At 34.5% G+C, this 19,398-nt stretch overlaps 1 protein-coding gene across 8 annotated transcripts in view; it reads right to left on the bottom strand.

Annotated features, from left to right (window-relative positions):
• Positions 1-19,398, bottom strand: part of CSPP1 (centrosome and spindle pole associated protein 1) — a 193,953-nt gene that overhangs the window by 77,030 nt on the left and 97,525 nt on the right. For 5 of the 8 annotated variants that reach the window (XM_033437555.2, XM_033437560.2, XM_049700437.1 and 2 more), the window contains exons 4-8: positions 13,589-13,692; positions 12,538-12,561; positions 8,693-8,773; positions 7,335-7,415; positions 5,908-6,350 (exon numbers count right to left, since the gene is read on the bottom strand). In XM_033437555.2, the coding sequence (XP_033293446.1) occupies positions 5,908-6,350; positions 7,335-7,415; positions 8,693-8,773; positions 12,538-12,561; positions 13,589-13,692 (733 nt within the window). The remainder of the gene's footprint in view (positions 1-5,907; positions 6,351-7,334; positions 7,416-8,692; positions 8,774-12,537; positions 12,562-13,588; positions 13,693-19,398) is intronic. The other 3 variants (XM_033437557.2, XM_033437562.2, XM_033437558.2) reach the window with 2 other exon arrangements.

The following is a 19,398-nucleotide window of genomic DNA, read 5'->3' as shown; positions in this document are numbered from 1 at the left end:
TATTCACAAGGTCATGAACAACAAAAAGAAAGATTAGAATTTGTTTTATTTTCTTAAGAATGCTTTTCAGAAAATAACTTTTAAATGTTTTTCAGTTAATCTTTTTTCCACTTGGCAAACATGGAAAATTTAATTTCTCATACCAGAGAAACCAACATGACTTTTCACACCAACATTTATCAGCACCCATGAAAATCAGCATTTCATAAGTCATATTTCTTTGCATGGCTCTTGAGTTAACAAACTATATTGTCTCTCATGAGGACCACTGGTAAGAAATATGGTTGTTACAGTATTGTTCAATATTTTAGGTGAATTGAATTATCACATTAAGAAAAACAGCAATTTTTAGAAGAAAAGGCACTTATCACTCTCCACAGAGCCAGCATATAAAATCCTCTTTGTTTCTATCATATATTGTCAATATCACCTATGGAGAAAAGACTACCCAGAACTGTAACCTTAATAATGTATGACCTGTGGCATGACAGATAAATGGCTTCCATTTTTTATCCATATCTAAAACAGAATCCTCCCCAATCCCTTTCAAAAAAGAATTTCAAACTTATTTCAATTTATCAAAACACAGCTGATTTTATATCTAAAGCCTAAGTGCTCAAATCTCTCTTTTAAACTGACACATCAGTTTAGTGTCATTCCTTATTTCTACCACTTAAAGAACAGGTAAATATAAACTTAAATTCAAATTTGTAATTAACAATGCCAGGTAACCAGATTTATTTATACTGCATCTATATAAATACACATGTGTAGAAAAGAGTAAACAAAGCATGCCTGAGATTGCTTACCCTTAGAAAGCCCTGTTTGCAAGACTGGCCCTTAGCTGGCACCTGAGAACATAGATTTTGGGAGGAGTCCACCATTCTCAGAACTGGTAAGAGTGACCCACTGTGCCTAAACTGTTGGTACAAGCAATAGAGTTTATGCTGAACACCTGCTTTCCTTCAGGGAGTCCAGAATTTTGGCACATGCTAGGAAAGTTTTTTCAGAAATGGACAGACCTCATAAAAGGAAGAATTTATTTCCTTTCACATAGCAAATCAGATTTGACTGAGGGAATAAAATAATTGTAAAATAGTTTCACCATCCTACCAACAATAAAAAAGGTAAAGCTAAGTTAAACGGAAAAAGCTTTTTCTACTTCCTTGAAGAAACGGGTCAGCAATTCTAGTTAACTAGGTTCAAATCTCAATGCCCAAAGAAACCAGATATAGGCTAGAAGCCAAGTTTACTCTAAAAATTAACATGAGGGACTTCCCGGGCGGCGCAGTGGTTAAGCATCCGCCTGCCAATGCAGGGGACACGGGTTCGAGCCCTAGTCCAGGAAGATCCCACATGCAGTGGAGTAACGAGGCCCGTGCGCCACAACTACTGAGCCTGCACTCTAGAGTCCGCGAGCCACAACTACTGAGCTCACGCGCCACAACTACTGAAGCCCGTGCGCCTAGAGCCCATGCTCTGCAACAAAGGAAGCCACCACAATGAGAAGTCCGCACACCGCAACAAAGAGGAGCCCCCGCTCGCTGCAACTAGAGAAAGCCCGCGTGCAGCAACGAAGACCCAACACAGCCAAAAATTTTAAAATTAATTTTTAAAATTAACACAAGTTTATCTTTAAAAAAATTACTCTTACAGAAGAAAAGCAAGTTGTTTAAAACCACAGGTATTTTCAGCTAATTTAAATGTGAATGAACAACTCCTAAATGATAATAATGTATCTTTTTCATTAATAAACCACAGAATCAAAATAACTACTTCAGAAGTAAATTTACAATGTTTATGCTATCAAGAATGACAGGGCTTCCCTGGTGGCGCAGTGGTTGAGCGTCCGCCTGCCGATGCAGGGGACATGGGTTCCTGCCCCGGTCTGGGAAGATCCCACATGCCGCGGAGCGGCTAGGCCCGTGAGCCATGGCCGCTGAGCCTGCGCGTCCGGAGCCTGTGCTCCGCAGCGGGAGAGGCCACAAAAGTGAGAGGCCCGCGTACCGCAAAAAAAAAAAAAAAAAAAAAAAAAAGAATGACATATTATAAAAATAAAATATTTACCATCTGTTGGTCCTGACACAACTTACAGGGAGAAAGAATCAAATTCCTCCTTACTTAAAAGAAATCATCCAATTCATAATGGTTACATCACCTGGTTTCATAGTAAAAATTTCTCTAATGTGAATGAATTCTGCTATTAGGGTTACTCTCAACTATAGAAATTAAAAGAAAACTACTGAGCTGTTAAATGTTGGTCACGGGGCTTCCCTGGTGGCGCGGTGGTTGAGAATCTGCCTGCCAATGCAGGGGACACGGGTTCGAGCCCTGGTCTGGGAGGACCCCACATGCCGCAGAGCAACTAGGCCCATGAGCCACAACTACTGAGCCTGCGTGTCTAGAGCTTGTGCTTCACAACAAGAGAGGCCGCGACAGTGAGAGGCCCATGCACCACAGTGAAGAGTGGCCCCCACTTGCCACAACTAGAGAAAGCCCATGCACAGAAACGAAGGCCCAACACAGCCTAAATTAATTAATTAATTAATTAATTTTTTAAAATGTTGGTCACCATTTTTCTCAGTGTTTTCTGTTCTTTCCCAATTTTTACATTACTTTAATTCAATAACAGTGTTTTTCTAATATTGACCCCATCTTTAAAGTGGGGAAAATAATTAATATAAAAATGGTCCTTCCAAGTATAAATGAAAAGTAACTACTACAAGAAAAAAAGTAATATCAAGTTAAATAACTCATGTTCTAATAAGCTATTTCTCCTCATTTATACCTTACATATTAAGCATGCACACTTCTTAGAATGTCCTACACTAAGTAAGCGAGCACTCAATCTACTGAGTCAGATTCTAATTCTATCTCAGATTCTAATTTCAGATGGAGTGGAATTTCAGAATTTTGTTACATAACTAGCAAGATTACAAACTAACAAATATCAAGAGTAAAACAGACTGGAAGTGCTAACTGAATTAATCACATAAACAATTTAAAAAACAGCATTCTTTAAGGCTAAAAATTTCTTTTACTCATTAACATTGGTTATAAAGTAAAACATAATAAGGTAATATATTAACTTCTACAGTTCAAGTTAAATAATAAAGACTAGGATGACTATCTTTTTTAAAAGCATATGAATTTCAAAGTATTATAAGATATACTATTATATTCAACTTTAGAAAGCTCCTAAAACATTGTAACTTTACTTAAATTGGTAAATATGTATCAAACAATACACACAGGCACGCGCGCGCGCACACACACACACACACACAGAATGCAACTGTTGAGCTAAGTGCTAACCATTCTGTTAACTATTTTAAAACACTTGCCAGTGATTAATGATTAGTTTAGGAAAGTAAAATCATTCCTGGGCTTTATCCTTCCAAAAGTGGGGAAAATATTTCATTAATAAATACATAATGATATATGGAAAAGTTTATAGGGTAATTAGAAAAGAACTGAGACCAAAAACCTAAAAATCAAAAATTACTAAAAATCAAAACTAGAATTTATCACATGTTGACTATTAGAAGGAAAAAAGAGAACACGGGAAATTTAGAAGAATGAAGAAAAATTTTGTACTTCTCAGTATATAGTCAGCCCTCCATATCTGTAGGTTCTGCATCCGTGGAGTCAACCAATCTTGTATAGAAAATATTTTGGGGGAAAAAATTCCAGAAAGCTCCAAAAGGCAAAACTTGAATTTCCCACACACAGGTAACTACTTATCAATATATAGCACTTATAACTATTTACAGAGCATTTATATTAGATATTATAAGTAAACTAGAGATGATTTAAAGCATAAGGGAGGATGTGCATAGATGACACACAAACACTACACCGGTTTACATAAGGGACTTGAGCATCCAAAGATTTTGATATCCATGAGGGATCCTGGAATCGATCCCCCTTGGATACCAAGAAACAACTGTTTTAAGAATAAATAGTTAAATCAAGAGATCAAATGAAGTTACACATTTCTTTAGTCTCAAAAATTTCACTAACAAGTAAAGTCATTTTTCCTAGTAACCACTCTGCCTCCTAAATAAATCTAATTAATGTTCAATGTGAAATCTTTTCTTTTAGAAATCTCCAAATCTGAAATATAGAAATCCAATTTTAACCTCACCTGCCACTGAGACATATGTGAAAAACCTTACCATTAGAGATGTAAGAGTTTACACATTAACAAGATGTATAATAATGATTTACATTTTTAAGAAATATTGTAAAAACATTAAAATGTATAACAGGAATTATTCTCACTCATCTACATATTTAATCTATTCTTAAACTACTACTTGGGGAAGATTATATATAGAAACAGTTCATTTCGTTCATGGGATACATAAGAAAATAAGGCTGTTCTCAAATAATTAGGCTGAAATTGATTTGTTAGCTCATGTATAAAATTATCACAGGGTGTAATTACAAAAATAATATATTAAAATATATTAAAAACAAAGCAACAACCATCATAAGTTTTTTGAAATTCCAAACTTAAAAGATATGCATTACATTATACTCTAAAGGTAAACTGACACCATAAGAAAAAAAAAAGTTCTCATGTACAAATAAGGCAGTACCAAGAGTCCAAGAATATCTGTATTTCCCTAACTGAAACTTCTTGGAGTTCAGGTAGCCTTTGACTACCTCCAGATACAAACATTTTCAAATATAACACGTTACAGAATTCAGAACATTTTCTGAAGTACAATTAGATTCAAATCAGAGATAAACTATAATGGGCATTACAAAATTCTAATCCTTCAGTCAAATTACCTAAATCAGGGTGAATATTAAAAAGATTGGATGAGCAGGATGTAATAACTAAAGAATAAAGAGTAGATGACAAAGAACTGCAAAGGCTTTGTATGATTATTTAGTAATTAGAATAATGAACATGTAGCATTATGTCTCAGAAAATTTTCTAAAATACTACAAAAATAATCTATTTGGACTAATGAATGAAACAGGTCCCATGAACTGCTCAACATTTATATTTAATCCCTACAGGTTAACTAGTCAATGAAAATATCAGATCCTACCATATTTTTTATCTCCAAATCAAAAGTTAGATTAAAATATAGCAAGTTTTAAGTATTAAGACAAATGACTTAATAAGACCCCATTGTAGCAATTAATAAATTACAAATAGTGTCATAGAAACAACATGCAAAGGAACTGAAAAGCATCTAAAAATCTGATCAAAAAAACTTAGTGCCATATCACTAAAATAAACATTCAATAAGTAACTTAAAAACAAAAAAAGTTGATAAAAGTACTTAGAGCATAGAAATATTAAAGGAATAAACTGTATTTCATCGGTTTTAAGGTGTCTTTTTTCCCCCCCATATTTTAACATCTGAAACCAGGAGAGCCTTGGACCTGGCTGTAAGTCACGTATTGCAGGGAGAAGTTATTTTTCTCCTGCCAGTCACCTAGGGGCACAATGGATATGAGATAACTCTGAATTCTCGCCTCAGCATTGTTTTGTACAGTACTGGCAGCATGAATTCAGACTGAAAACCTGAATCAGTACTGGCTTACAGCTCAAATTCTCAGGGAAGTTCCTTTTTACTCCCTCCACTCAGTGCCAAGGTTGACAGTGGAAGTTTTTTTGCTGTCTTTTTCTGTGGGGAAGTCTATTTCCCATTTAAGTTTATATAAAGGTTGTAGCCTTTCAGTGTCCCAGCTTTTTAATGGGGCCCCTTTCTCCCCATCTTGGGTTGTTTTCTTTGTTCCTACAGTGGCACATAAAATTATGGTGTAACTTAAAACTGAAGCATCATGTAAATCAAATGAAACTGTGTCTCCTTAACATAATGATAAAAAGTAACAAGAATAATATTAAGCAAATAAAGAAGATAAAAATGAAGTTGTAAATACCTGTCATTTGTATACACTCTCAAAAGTCTTCTATCAAAATCACTTTCATATCTAAACCTCTCGTCCATTTCTTCACTTACTTCAGGATCTTGGCCTGGTCTATAATACTGTTTATCAAAAGCACGATCCTCATTAAACCTGTGAAATCTTCTATCTGGAATGTCAGTCTTGCTGACAAACCTCTGATGTTTTTTATTGGAAATGCCCACTTCTTCATTAGTTTTTTTAATGACTCTTCTATTATTCCTTAATTCAATTTCATCATCTAGTTTTCGGTATCTGTCCTCTTCTAGTCGTCTTTGGTTTAGAAGCTCTTCGTATGCCTCTGAAGGAGTTAAGACATCTTTCCTAGGACCCTCTGAATTTTCCCAAGATGACTGCATTTGTGAAGGTAAATCAGGTTTAACCTGACTAATAGGTTTTTTACTTCTTTGATTCTTGTGCTGGCCAATTAAAAAAAAAGAGAAGAAAAAGATCTTAAAGAGATGCTATTTCTTAAAAGGCAATTAAACTCTCAAATGATCTTCATCTATTTACTGTCTCAACTCTAAAGCTTAATCACCCATAAGAAACATCTTATCTTTAGGAAAAAAACCTTCAAGGAAGTGTTATCCTTTAATAAAACTTAATAAATACCAAATAAATAGGTAACAGTAATATGGATAGATGGCTACAAAAAGAGAGGATAAACTATGCCAGGGAGATATTAGGCATATTTTGGCAGTTAAATATTGCTTCAAAATATTTCACATTAAATTCCTTCTCAACACAAAGAATATAGAAGGTAGTAAATTTTTTTGGCCCTAGTAACATCAACCACCCTTAAATTTGGGTTAAAAAAAAAAAATAAAATATATATATATATATAAACACCACATACATTGCTAGAAATTGTCAATATAAAAAAATCATTTAAAAATAAACAAACGTCACTTAAAACCAATCTCTAAAATTAAATCTCCTCCATGAAGTTAAAAAGTAGGGTAAGTTCGGGCTTCCCTGGTGGCACAGTGGTTAAGAGTCCACCTGCCGATGCAGGGGACATGCGTTCGTGCCCTGGTCTGGGAAGATTCCACATGCCGCGGAGCGGCTAGCCCCGTGAGCCATGGCTGTTGAGCCTGCGCGTCCGGAGCCTGTGCTCCGCAACGGGAGAGGCCACAACAGTGAGAGGCGCACATACCGCAAAAAAAAAAAAAAAAAAAAAAAAAGTGGGGTAAGTTCTTCAATATGAGATAAAACCATTTACAAAATTCAAAATTTAAATGTCCTGTGTTTGGTTCAATTTGGCTTAACTTTTTAAATATTTATATGAAAACTAAGTGAAATGTCTAATAATATAAAAATATTTTCAAGTAAGGACAAATATTCAACCTGTGGTGTTAAAGCTTTACTTTAAAAGCAAAACCTACCTCAGTACTCTTTCCTACCTGTCTGAACTTTTCCGTGGATTCTTCCTTATCCCTGAGAAATTGATTGTATTCTTTGTTGCGTTCAAGTTTCAACCTTTCCTTCAAATAGAAAACCAAAAGGCAACGTTAACTTCAACATCAGGAAAAAGTACCTAATGTCAAATCAGACTCATACAAATCAGAGATCTTACCCAGAATCAAGCTTTACTAATATTTTCAAGGACAGAAGTAGCTGTAAGGCACAGGAGAAGCAGGAAGAGGTCCGAGACCACCAATGCAATTCCCCACGTCCATTCTTGCCACATTAAAATAAGATTTACTACATGCTTAAGTCCAGATTAGCACATGAGGTCTCTAATACTAAGGGAGTGGCTTTGATTATGAAACACCTCCATTTTATATGCCAGTAGTTACCTGGCTTAGATGATACCTTCCTAGGAGCCATGCCCTGTAAGTCCCTGAATTCTAGGTTTGTTTACCAACATCAATCCTAGACAATCCAGGTGCACTCCTCCAAAAGCATTCGTAAATAAATCTCTCCCACTAGTAAGTATATGAATGCGTTTGCCAGGAGGTCTATCATTAGCATGTTTCCAAGATCTGACCAGGTTACTGTCCTACTTTCCTTCTCAGGGACATCTCTTGCCTCCAGTCCCCCACCCCACTCCTGAAAGACCTGCTTCTAACCATTTTTTTCCCAAGTTTAAGGAAATATCCTTGTTATATTTTAAACATAAAAAGGTAAAATATTATAACGTAAATGTTCTGTTGAAATACAAACATGTTGCATTAGTAAATGTTCTTAAGCCCTAATACCTTCAACATCATTGAAACAATCTAAAAAAAAAAAGTATTAAAAGAGCGAGGCTGTCTTTTGAAACTTAACTGTCCATTTGTCTTACATACTGTGTCATGACTGTGATCTAGCTTGGGAATTTGAGTCTCTACAAGAGGTGTACAGTGCTTAATCACTATGCCCTGTTCAGATTATGTACATGTATTTGTGATGGGAACACACATTCAAACAGACCCAGATGTCACCTACATAAAAGCTCAGTATACTCTCTCATCCGCTCATCTCACTGATAATTGTGTCATATAGCATGAACTTTATAGCTTAGAAACCAATGCTGAAAAAAACCGAATTCTGAATATTCAGTTAATCATTATATTAAAGAAATATATCATATTACATGGCTACAAATGTAACATTCAAAAAACCTTGTTTCAACAGCACTGGAGACTCCACACATTTTGAAAAAATCAAGTACGGGATATGATGTAATCTTGTTTGCATTTAAATCAAGAGTATGTTCTTTCATGATTTTGATGCCTCATAAAACTGCTACCAACAATTACTACTCCTATCGACCTACCTTGGCAGATAACCTCTCACCAATAGGAAGAGAAACTCCCAGAGAAGATGGATCTGTTTCACTCGTGGATAGAAAATTTTTCTGTATATGTACATATTAAAAAAAAATATTACCTAATTGCCTTTATAAAATGTTTCATAAATGTCTTTACATTCTATATTCTAAATTATTACATTATACAGCCCAACAGAATGAAATGGAGATGAAAATAGAAACTACAAATGTATAGAGACTATACCAGAAGTAATTAGAAAAAAAAGAGAATTTTCTAATTTCCCTATAATTATATTAGTGGATATCTATTTAAATGCCAGAAGACATAAACTACAAACATTATTTCTCTATGTGCCTCTCCATTCTTGCTCATTAAGCATTTAGGTAACACAGTGTGGCGGACAGAGCATCAGACTAGGAATCCAAAGACCTGGGCTCTAAGACCAGCCCCAGCATTTCTCAGTTGTGCAACACTGAGCAAGTCACTTAACCTCCCTGACCCAGACTTTCTTCTTCTGTAAAATGAGAATGGTATCTGCTCTGCCTTACCAAAGCTGGTATAGGATCAAGGAGAATAAAGAAATGTAAAATCTCTTTGAACACTGTAAAACAAACACAAGGGATTTGTAAAAAATATACACAACCACCAACTTTCTGGTACTGTTCCTTAGTAGTCATATAATCTGGATAAGCTACTTAACTTCTCTGCCTCCGTTTCTTTGTAGAACAGGAATAATGGCACCTACATCACTAGGTTATGAGGATTAAATCAATCAATACTTATTAACCTAATTTCATGTCTTTTATTTATTAATAAAACAAGCAATTACTGACTATCTAATACCTTCCAGTTACTTTTATAGGTAGTAGGGAGACAACCATAAACATACGTTCCCTATACTTAAGAGATTTAAAATTCAGTTGAAGAAACAAACATGGAAACAAATAACTACAATATAATGTACTACAATAGAGTTACATTCAAAACATTACAGGAACAAAGTAATTAATAAAACTGATTAATAAAGTTTCGTTAAATCTGAATATACAAATAAGTTGTGCTACAAAAGCTAATTTGAAAGTTAGTAATACAAAATTCTAAGCTTATTTGTCAAGAAAACAATATGTCACATGACTAGATCCCTGCGTCAGTTTGATCCCTATATACCAAAGTACACTGTAAACCTAGTCACTTTGTAGAGTTATACATGTACCAAAAAACACATTCAGATTTCCAATCTTGGAAATACAGAGATACTGCATCCTTACTCCTTCATTAGGCAATTCCCCACTCCCAACATGGGTCCAGGATAATGTTTGTACTTTTCAATAAAATGAAAAAAATTAACAATAAGGACAATACAGTGAGTTTTTCAAAATGCTGAATTTTAATCATTCACTCATTAATTTAGTAAATATTGAGTGCCTAATATGTCTAAACTGTTTAATACATCTGGGACTCATCAGTGAACAAAAGATCTTGGCCTTCCTGAAGCTTACATTCCAGCAGGTGAAATTGACAAGAAATAATAAACATAATGAAGAGTAATTATATGGTATGTTAGAAGGTGGTAAGTGCTATGACCAAAAAATAAAAAAGTAAAAAGAATAAGCTACAGATATTACACGCTTCTAGGGAATGGGAGTAGGAAAACTGGAAATTTGCAGTTCCCTTTTAGACATGTTCCACACAAGATACCCACTAGATTTCTAAGTGAAAATGTCAAATAGGCACCAACTAGAAGACTTGGAGGTTCAGGAGAGAGGTCTGGGCTAGAAATATAAATTTACTGATTCAGTTTAAAAACTTCTCCTGAGTTCTTTGTGTGTTGTTAGATGGTCAAGTGTCTTTTATTCTAAAAACTAGAAAGAAGATGGTAGTTATTTGTTTTAGTGGCTCTTCTTGGCAAAATTTTAAGATTTGATCACTTTTTAATTTAAATATCCATGCAAACCAAAAGTCTGGAAGCCACAAGAAATCCAGAAAGAATGGGACTTGTAAACTGTACATATTCCAGGGATCAAGGAAGCTACTGCAGCCACCTCCCCATGTCCTATGGAATTTTCTTTTTCCCTTGCTTTCCTCTCCACTCCCACCTTCTCAGATGTCAACCAAAAACTGTCTCTGTCATATTAAGAAACGACTGTTCCTCTACCACAACCATATTCTTAACAATCCAACAACAAAAACTCCTTCACATCCCTTTGAATTTAAAGATTTGTGCTTCATAAAGGCAATTTCTTCTTATACCTCCCACTGCCATTCTTTTTTAAAATCTTGTCTCTATAAAGTAATGTAAAACCCACAAGTGAAAATAGTAGCTATCAGAGGAAAACTCCACCCAATAAGTAGCAGTAGGGAAGGGGAGAGGATAATGAGGCACAAGGCCAGGGAGGCAGGCTGGAACATGAAAGACTTCATGTGTCACAGCTAAGGAATTTGGATTTTTATCCTGAAGGCAGTGAGGAGACACTGAAGTATTTAAATCAGTAAGAACAGGATCATTCTGGAAAGTAGCATGGAGAATGCAATGAAAATCAGTGCAAGGAGATCAGTCAAAAATCTGGGACTTCCCTGCTGGTCCAGTGGCTAAGACTCCGCGCTCCCAGTGCAGGGACCCCAGGTTCAATCCCTGGTCAGGGAACTAGATCCCACATGCCACAACTAAGAGTTAGCATGCCACAATGAAGATCCCGCATGCTGCAACTAAGACTCAGCTCAGCCAAATAAATAAATAAATATTTTTTAAAAATCTATAGCAGTAATTTAAGACAATAACAGTGTCTAACATGAAGAACTAACTATCCAAAAGCAAATTTATCAAGCTCCTCACAAGCTGCTCAAGCAGATATAATGGTTCACAACTATCATACATATCAAGTTAAAAATCTACTGCCTTCTAATCTATCCTATTCTATCTACCTACATCATTATATCTTACTACTCTCAAAAAAAAAAACATCTACTGTAACTCAGTCAGGCTGGTAAAGCTAATATGTCTCATGCATACACAACTAAAGTCTGCCCTCCAAGTCCTTCTTCATTCTACTACTCTCCATCTGAAAAGCTTCCTCTCCTCACCCTCTAAAATATTCACCCTCTAGAACATCCAAATTCTACCTACCCTATAATGTCTTACAAAATAACACCTTGAGCCCCTTCCTGATCATTTTATCTGTCTTGTTAAGAGTTACCACTTTCTGAATTGTATGAATGTTATCTCTACAACTAGATGCTAAGCCCCCTGAAGACAGGATTCATACCAGATTTATCTTCATAAGTGTTTAGAAAGTGTTGGTTGTATGATGAATGGATGTGTAAGATTCATTTTAAAAACAGTTTTATAAAACGTTTTCTTTGTTTTCCAATATAAATTTACAAATGTAATCCACAAGTTTGGGTGCAAAAATATTGAGTAATCCAGACTGACAGCACACAGTTCAAAAATATCTTAGAATATCCTGAATATTCCATTATTTTATTAATCTTAATGTGATTAGCACAATTATAATTATTCTGAAGAACAAAAACTAGCATGCTGAAAACAAATGGACTTACAATAGCTGCTGAGTATTTCTAAAAGATGAATAAGAAAGCAACAAAAACAAATGCAAAGCAGGAATCAAAAAGAATACTTGATTGTATTAATGGAAACTTATAATCTACAGAATGTCATTTTGCTAAAAGCAAGAAACCAAAATGGTGCCATTCAAAAGTCTCTGAATCACAAATAAAGCTATTTTTCTTCTTAGTTTGAGTACAACAATATCATAAATGCAAATGATTACAAGCTACTCGATCTAAAACAAAACAAAACAATTAAAGGAGAGCATTTTGCAGGCAGCCCTACCTTTCTTTTTGCTTGTGTAATACCCTAAAGTCAAGGGAAACAAACCACTGGTAAAATGTATTCAAAGTCCTTTCTCTCTATGTACAAATCAGAATAAATAAGAGACCATTTATACATTTGGAATAAACATTATAAAGTAGAAAAAACTAAAGAATATCTTGGGATGACTAGAAACATCATGACTGTTTAAGATACATTTATAGCCTAGTAAGTAAATTGCATTTTAAAACTTACAATAAGTGGCATGGACATATACACACTACTAAATGTAAAATAGCTAGCTAGTGGGAAGCAGCCACATAGCACAGAGAGATTAGCTCGGTGCTTTGTGACCACCTAGAGGGGTGGAATAGGGAGGGTGGGAGGGAGACACAAGAGGGAGGATATATGGGGATATATCTATATGTATAGCTGATTCACTTTGTTATAAAGCAGAAACTAACACACCATTGTAAAGCAATTATACTCCAATAAAGATGTTTAAAAATAAAAAAAACTTACAATAAATCATTAGTTTAGCTATTATATAATTTAACAAAATATACTTAAAACAAGAGTTCCACTAAGCAAATGGATTAAACTATAAAGTAAATAGATTAAACTATAAAGCAAAGACTTGTGGTTAAGGAAATATGCTGAAGGAAGTTTTTATAAGCTTAGCTCATAGGAAAATAATTAGCAACTAGAACTCCACATGTCATATTAATACATGGCTGAGCAGAGGAGAGTAGTAGGAAATCATAACCAGGATATTTTAAACCATGACAACTTGACACAAAACATGAACAAAAAGAATTTACAATCTCATGTACAACTGGAACCCACTGCCCTACTTAAAAGGTCAAGAGTCTGTTATTCCATGGCACCAGTTCTCAGCACCGTTTTTTCTCTATCAATGTGTATGTGTATATGTATCACTTAACTTTTGCTACAATACCCATTGCTAGATACCATTAAAAACCTAAAAATTAATGCATATGACTAAAACCTTAGGAAAACAAATTTAGGAGGTAAATTCTGAAGCATAAAACTAGTTAGTAGAACTCATTACCTGAGTAAGATAGCGTCTGTAATCTTGCCGCAATTCTTCTTTCAGTTTATGTTTCTTCCGTTCATAGTCTTCCCCAAGTGGTAAACTTAATCCATAATCAATTCCTAGAAAGAAAACAACTTCTTAAGCAATGTAGCTCATTTTCAACCCAATCTCAATTTTAATACAATCTCCTGTAACAAAGCACAGTAGGAAGGAACACGGTCATGTTGATTCTGAGAGTTGGATCAGGATAATAAATTTTTCATTTGAAATGTTTCAATAGGTAATACATTCACATAATGGAAAATATCCCTCCCTCCCATGAACCCCTGCCACCCAGTTCTCCTGCCCAAAACAACCAACATTGCTGTGTCTGTGTTTCCTTCCAGAGACTTTTATATATCTCTAAAAAGATATCTTTCTATTACAGTGTGCGTGTGTTATATTTACTTCTTCCCCTTTAGATAAATGGTTCTGCATTGTTTGCCATCTTGCAAACAAAATTAGAGAAAAGCCAATTACCTTTACTTCTTCATTTAATTCTATTGAAATTTCTATTAAAATACCTACAAACTTAATGTCTGTTTTTCAGTCTGTGAAAATTAATAATGTGATTTTTTAACTTATAAGGATATCCGTGTTATAATTTTTAAAATTTTACTGAAGTATACTTGATTTACAATGTTGTGTTAATTTCTACTGTACAGCAAAGTGATTCGGTTATACATATATATACTTTTTCATATTCCTTTCCATTATGGTTTATCACAGGGTACTGAATACAACATGTTTGAAAAAAACTGTTAGAGCCTTGCATGGCTTAGGCTGAAATTTCCAAAAACTTTTAAAGTTAAGCCACCAATTCTGATTTCATATAAATGGATATTAACTTTTATTGTGATAAAACGTACATGATATAAGATTTACCATTTTAACCATTTTCAAGCATACAATTCACTGGCATTAAGTACATTCAAAATGTGCAACTACCACCATTAACCATTTCCAGAGTTTTTTCATAATCCCAACAGAAACTCTGTAAAAGAATCTTAGTTTTTTAAGAAAAACTTCCATTTTGAGTAGGGTTTCCTTATTCAAGAGTTTAAAAATCAAATTATATTTTGGGGTGATGACAACAGTGATGGCTGCACAACTTGTAAATACACTGAAAACAACTGAATTGTACAATTTAAATGGGTAAAGTTTATGTTATATAAATTATATTTCAATAAAACTGTTAAAATCAAATTACATACTTTTAATTATTTTTAATAGTAAAATGTTATATCAAGAAGCACAGGTATCAGATGAGTATTTCGATTTGTGAAGCCCCTCTCGCTTTTTTAGTCCCACTATGCAATACTATAGTATAAAATATTATTTCTGAACAAAATAAAAAGTTTCCTTAAAGAGTCAGCTACAAGAAATATAGATGAAACAACTGACTGTAGGTAACAAACCAATAAGGATATTATCATTTTTTGTGCCTTATTCCTCACAATGCAGCTAAATGATGGAAACTTATCATGACTGTGTCATATCACTGCTTTATTATATCACTAAAATATTTCAGGGGCAAAAATGCCAAAGTAGTATAAATATAAATGGATGTCTATTTTACACAATACTAAATTCCCCTTTCTACCATAAACACCTGAATTCTCTTCATAAACACTTTTGGCCTGTTTAACTCCTGATGACAGAGGGTATAACAGAGGATTCCTTAGAGACACCTCTCACTCATGCTCCCAACTCTCTTCCAAAAGAATCTAAAGCATTCCATATGGTTGGAACTTTAAATCATCCTAGAAAGGCATTCTTTCCTCACAAAGGAAATTTAAAAACCTTATTTTTAAAGATACAGAATTCAAGCCTAAAGAGAAAAATGGTTTGATTCTCACATTCAGAATGGAGTATCATATATGAAATTAAACTATAAAATCAATGAAGGCAAGGTCCATGTTTATTCAATTTTATAATTCCTGGCACACAACTTGTACTCAAAAAATGTTCACTGAATAAACGTGTAAAAGAATATATGAATGCATGCGTGAGTAACAGGAAGAATAGAGAAAGAACACTATTCTTAGTATTTCATTTCTGCTTCTAGTGGTCTGATTGTATAGAAAAAGTAAGTGTAATAACTAGTAACCAGAGTTACGCATCTCTCGTTATACAGGATCACAGTGGATGCTCTATTGTGTCAAAGGGGAAAAGAAAACAATGCTACAAGGGTGATGCACCCTGCAATATGCTCAGCTTTCCTACTCGGCGGAACAAGTAATTTACAGCTTTTTAAGTCATGTATTTAAGGCGGCTTTTACTGCTGATTTTCAGCTCTGCTTGGTGGATTTATGCAGAAGAAAAGAAAGAAAAATCTGGTTCATTTTCACCTATAATTATCGTTCATACGAAGTTCAATTTTATTTATCATGAGTATTTGCTTTTTACTATTGATTCAAATAGTATTTGTAATAATTGTCTTAAAACACAGTAAGAATACATAATGCCTTTGGAATTATTTATAATTTTATTAATTGAAGGTTTAGGCAACAGAAAATACTAACTTTTTAACTCTTATTTTTGTCATTTGGTACCAATATTTTATGGTATTAGACGTAGGTCATAGAAATAAAATTAAGAACTATATGGAACAATTTAAATGTTCTGTTCAATGACATCCTAACTGACTTAATGAGCTGAGAAATATGGTGAGACTTACCTTTTCAGAGCAGTTGTCTTCTCATGGTTCTAGTGGCAAGTAAAGCATTAGTGTCATCTTAGGGTCATTTGAAGTGATGCCACTTCACCAAGAACAACATCAGTGACTCTAAGTTAACATTATGTTTCAGAACTACAGCGATTAGAAGTATTTGGTTTCCATAGTGGCTGTGGGTTAAATATTTAAAACTACAGTGTATAATCTTTTTAAAATTAATTTACCTTCTAACATAGCACTCATAATAAATAGTTTACAAATTACCATGAAACAGTTTCTTCTTTTCATTATTATATTACCATGATAAAGTATTAAGTAAAAATAATCAAAGGACAAAATATAGGAAATAATAAGCCTTTCCCTAAGCAGGTGACTTAACAGATGCAGCTACTTTGAGGAGAACATTGTACTCAAACTTCAGCTATAAAGACATTATTACAAAGGATCCATTTGACTTGTACAAACTGAAGCAAAGAGGTAGAATGTCTGGGATTTAGTTTGTAATAAGAGAAACCTGAGACTAGATATGCTACAAGGAATGACAATTAAAAGTACAACTAAAAATCAGTAAAAACAACAATTTCCTTTTGTCTATTTTCCAAAATCTTTATATTAACTGTAATTTTTTAGCTTAGTCTCAACTCTAGAGTGACTCTGCAATGGGAAATTCTGCTGTTGCTTCTTTTCTGATACTATTTTTTTAATCTTTTTCTGGTATTTTTTTAAAATTACAACAATGTAATTTTCCTTCCTTATAATTCTTTCTTTTCCAAGTCTCCATGACCATAATTGTATTTAAAATGAATTTTAAAAAACCTTACCAAATAATTTCTAGTAACAAGAATAAAATCTTTTTTCTTACTTAGATAATTTGTCATTTTTTGCTTGCAGATTTACAAAACATGACTTCAGAGCATGAAAGCTAAAATAAATCTAGTGCATTCTGGAGGCTGGAGGGCTGATCAATGGCATTTTGATATGAGTGAGAGATATTGCCTAGAAACGGTGGATGGATTAAAAAATACCTAGGGAATACAAACGTTAAAGATGGATTCTGTAGTCCAAAGTTTAGAGGTGAGGGAGCTAAAAAGGAACCAGAAAAAAAAAAAAAAAAGACTGAAAAGGATTGTGTTGGTAGTCTTCAAAGCCATCCCCAGGCTTGGTGATTTGATAGGACTCACAGGACACAGAAGTCATTATACTCACAATTATGGCTTATTACCATGAAAGATTATAGAGCAAAATTAACAAAGGGAAAAGGTACATGGGGCGAAGTCCAGAGGAAACTAGGTGCAAACTTCCAAGAGTTCTTCCCCAGTAGAATCACACAGGACACGCTTAATTCCTGCAGCAACAAGTTGTGACAACACACGTGAAGTGTTGTTTACCAGGGAAGCTCATTACTCAGTGCCCAAGGTTTTTAATGGGAGCTGGTCACCTAGGCACCCTCTTCCTAGTACGGACCAAAATTCCAGACTCTGCAGACAGAAAGCAGGTATTCTGCATAAACCATGTGGTTTGTACAAACAGTTTAGGCACAATGAGCCACTCTTTCTATAGGTGTAGGAAACAATTTACAAGCTAAGTTCCAGACAGTAGCCAAGAGCCAGCCTGTAGTGGAAACCTTAGCAGCAGACAGTAGCTGCTCCAGGTCTCTCAACAGATGCATTAAGTTGCTTTTTAGTCTCAAGAGGTCATGGTCACATCCCTATACTATACGTCACAAAAGTGGTATCTTCAAACGCACAACACAACCTATGCTACCATATACAGAAAGAGAAGAGAGGGCTATATACATGTGTGCACAGTATAGTCATAAAACTGTACACAAGAAACTGCTTAACAAGAGAGACTAGAGGACAAGGTTGGGAGGATCACCAATTCTCAGGCTATATACTTCTCTGTTCTTTGTAATTTTTTACCATGTTCATGTTTTCCTTTATTTCTTTAATGGAAAATACAGGGGGAAAAACCCCAAATACAGTAATGCTCTCATCCTTGTCACTGAGCCAGGAACTACATTTCAAAAGCACTGCAGAAAATCTATGAATGTTGGGTCAAAATATATTTATGTATGAAAAAATGTCGGAAGTATTAACTGCATTATTTCATTTATTAAAAATGTCTTCCAGGATATAACACATCATAATCAAAGGAATAATGCTCAACCAGTCTAAGGGAAAATGTTCAACTTCTCTAAAGAAGAGAAAGGATTAGGAGATGATCTTTAACTGAGGTATGATTGAACTAAACTTAAAAGATTAATGTAAGCATTTCTCTTCAATAATTGTTATTAAACATGAAAATGAGCTAAGTAAGAGACGTCTAAGAATTTTTTAAATAAAAGAACCACAAATATTATGCCTAGAAATGATTTAGAGAGATGGAAGATATCATTTGCTTTTACAGATCATTTTCAGCTGATTCTTTCATAATTTCATTAAATCTCAGTTATTCTAACAAACTCCTTATCAAGGACACCATTTCATCAGCTTATACGGACTAAACCACGTACATGCTGTATATAATAAAGAATCTGGCTAGCCTCTGTCTCTGGTTTCTGGGAGGTAACTTCTAAATTCCTGGAACTTTCTGAGTGATGAGAGTGTCTTTGTTACTCATGATAGGTCCCCAGAACATACCTCTTAGTTGATACTAATAAGGTGACTCACAAGCCCCTAGATAGTTTATGCCAAAGAGATGACACAAATGGGGACTGGTCACACCAAAAAGATCAAACATGTAATTGGAGGGTTGGACCTCTGACCCATGTGACATCAGCCTGACCTCAGGAAAGTAGAAGGTCTGGAGACTGAGACATATGGACAATGATTCAATCATTCATATGCCCACACAATGAAACTCCAGTAAAAATTCTGGACACCAAAGCTCAGGTGAACATCGTGGTTGGCAATACTCTATACTGTCACATAGTGATGTGTTAGGAGGGTGACAGATCCCTGAGGCTGATAGAAGCTTCATATTTGGACGCTGCCAGACCAGGCCCTATGTATCTCCCCCTTTGGCTGGCTGATTTGTATCCTTTTGCTATAATAAAACTGTAATAATAAGTATAGCACTTTCCTGAGCTCTGAGAGTCATTCTAGTG

Source organism: Orcinus orca, chromosome 17 (genome assembly GCF_937001465.1).
Source record: "Orcinus orca chromosome 17, mOrcOrc1.1, whole genome shotgun sequence".
Lineage (NCBI taxonomy): Eukaryota > Metazoa > Chordata > Mammalia > Artiodactyla > Delphinidae > Orcinus > Orcinus orca.
Note: the sequence above shows the minus strand (reverse complement) of the source record. Positions and strands in the feature narration are given on the sequence as shown.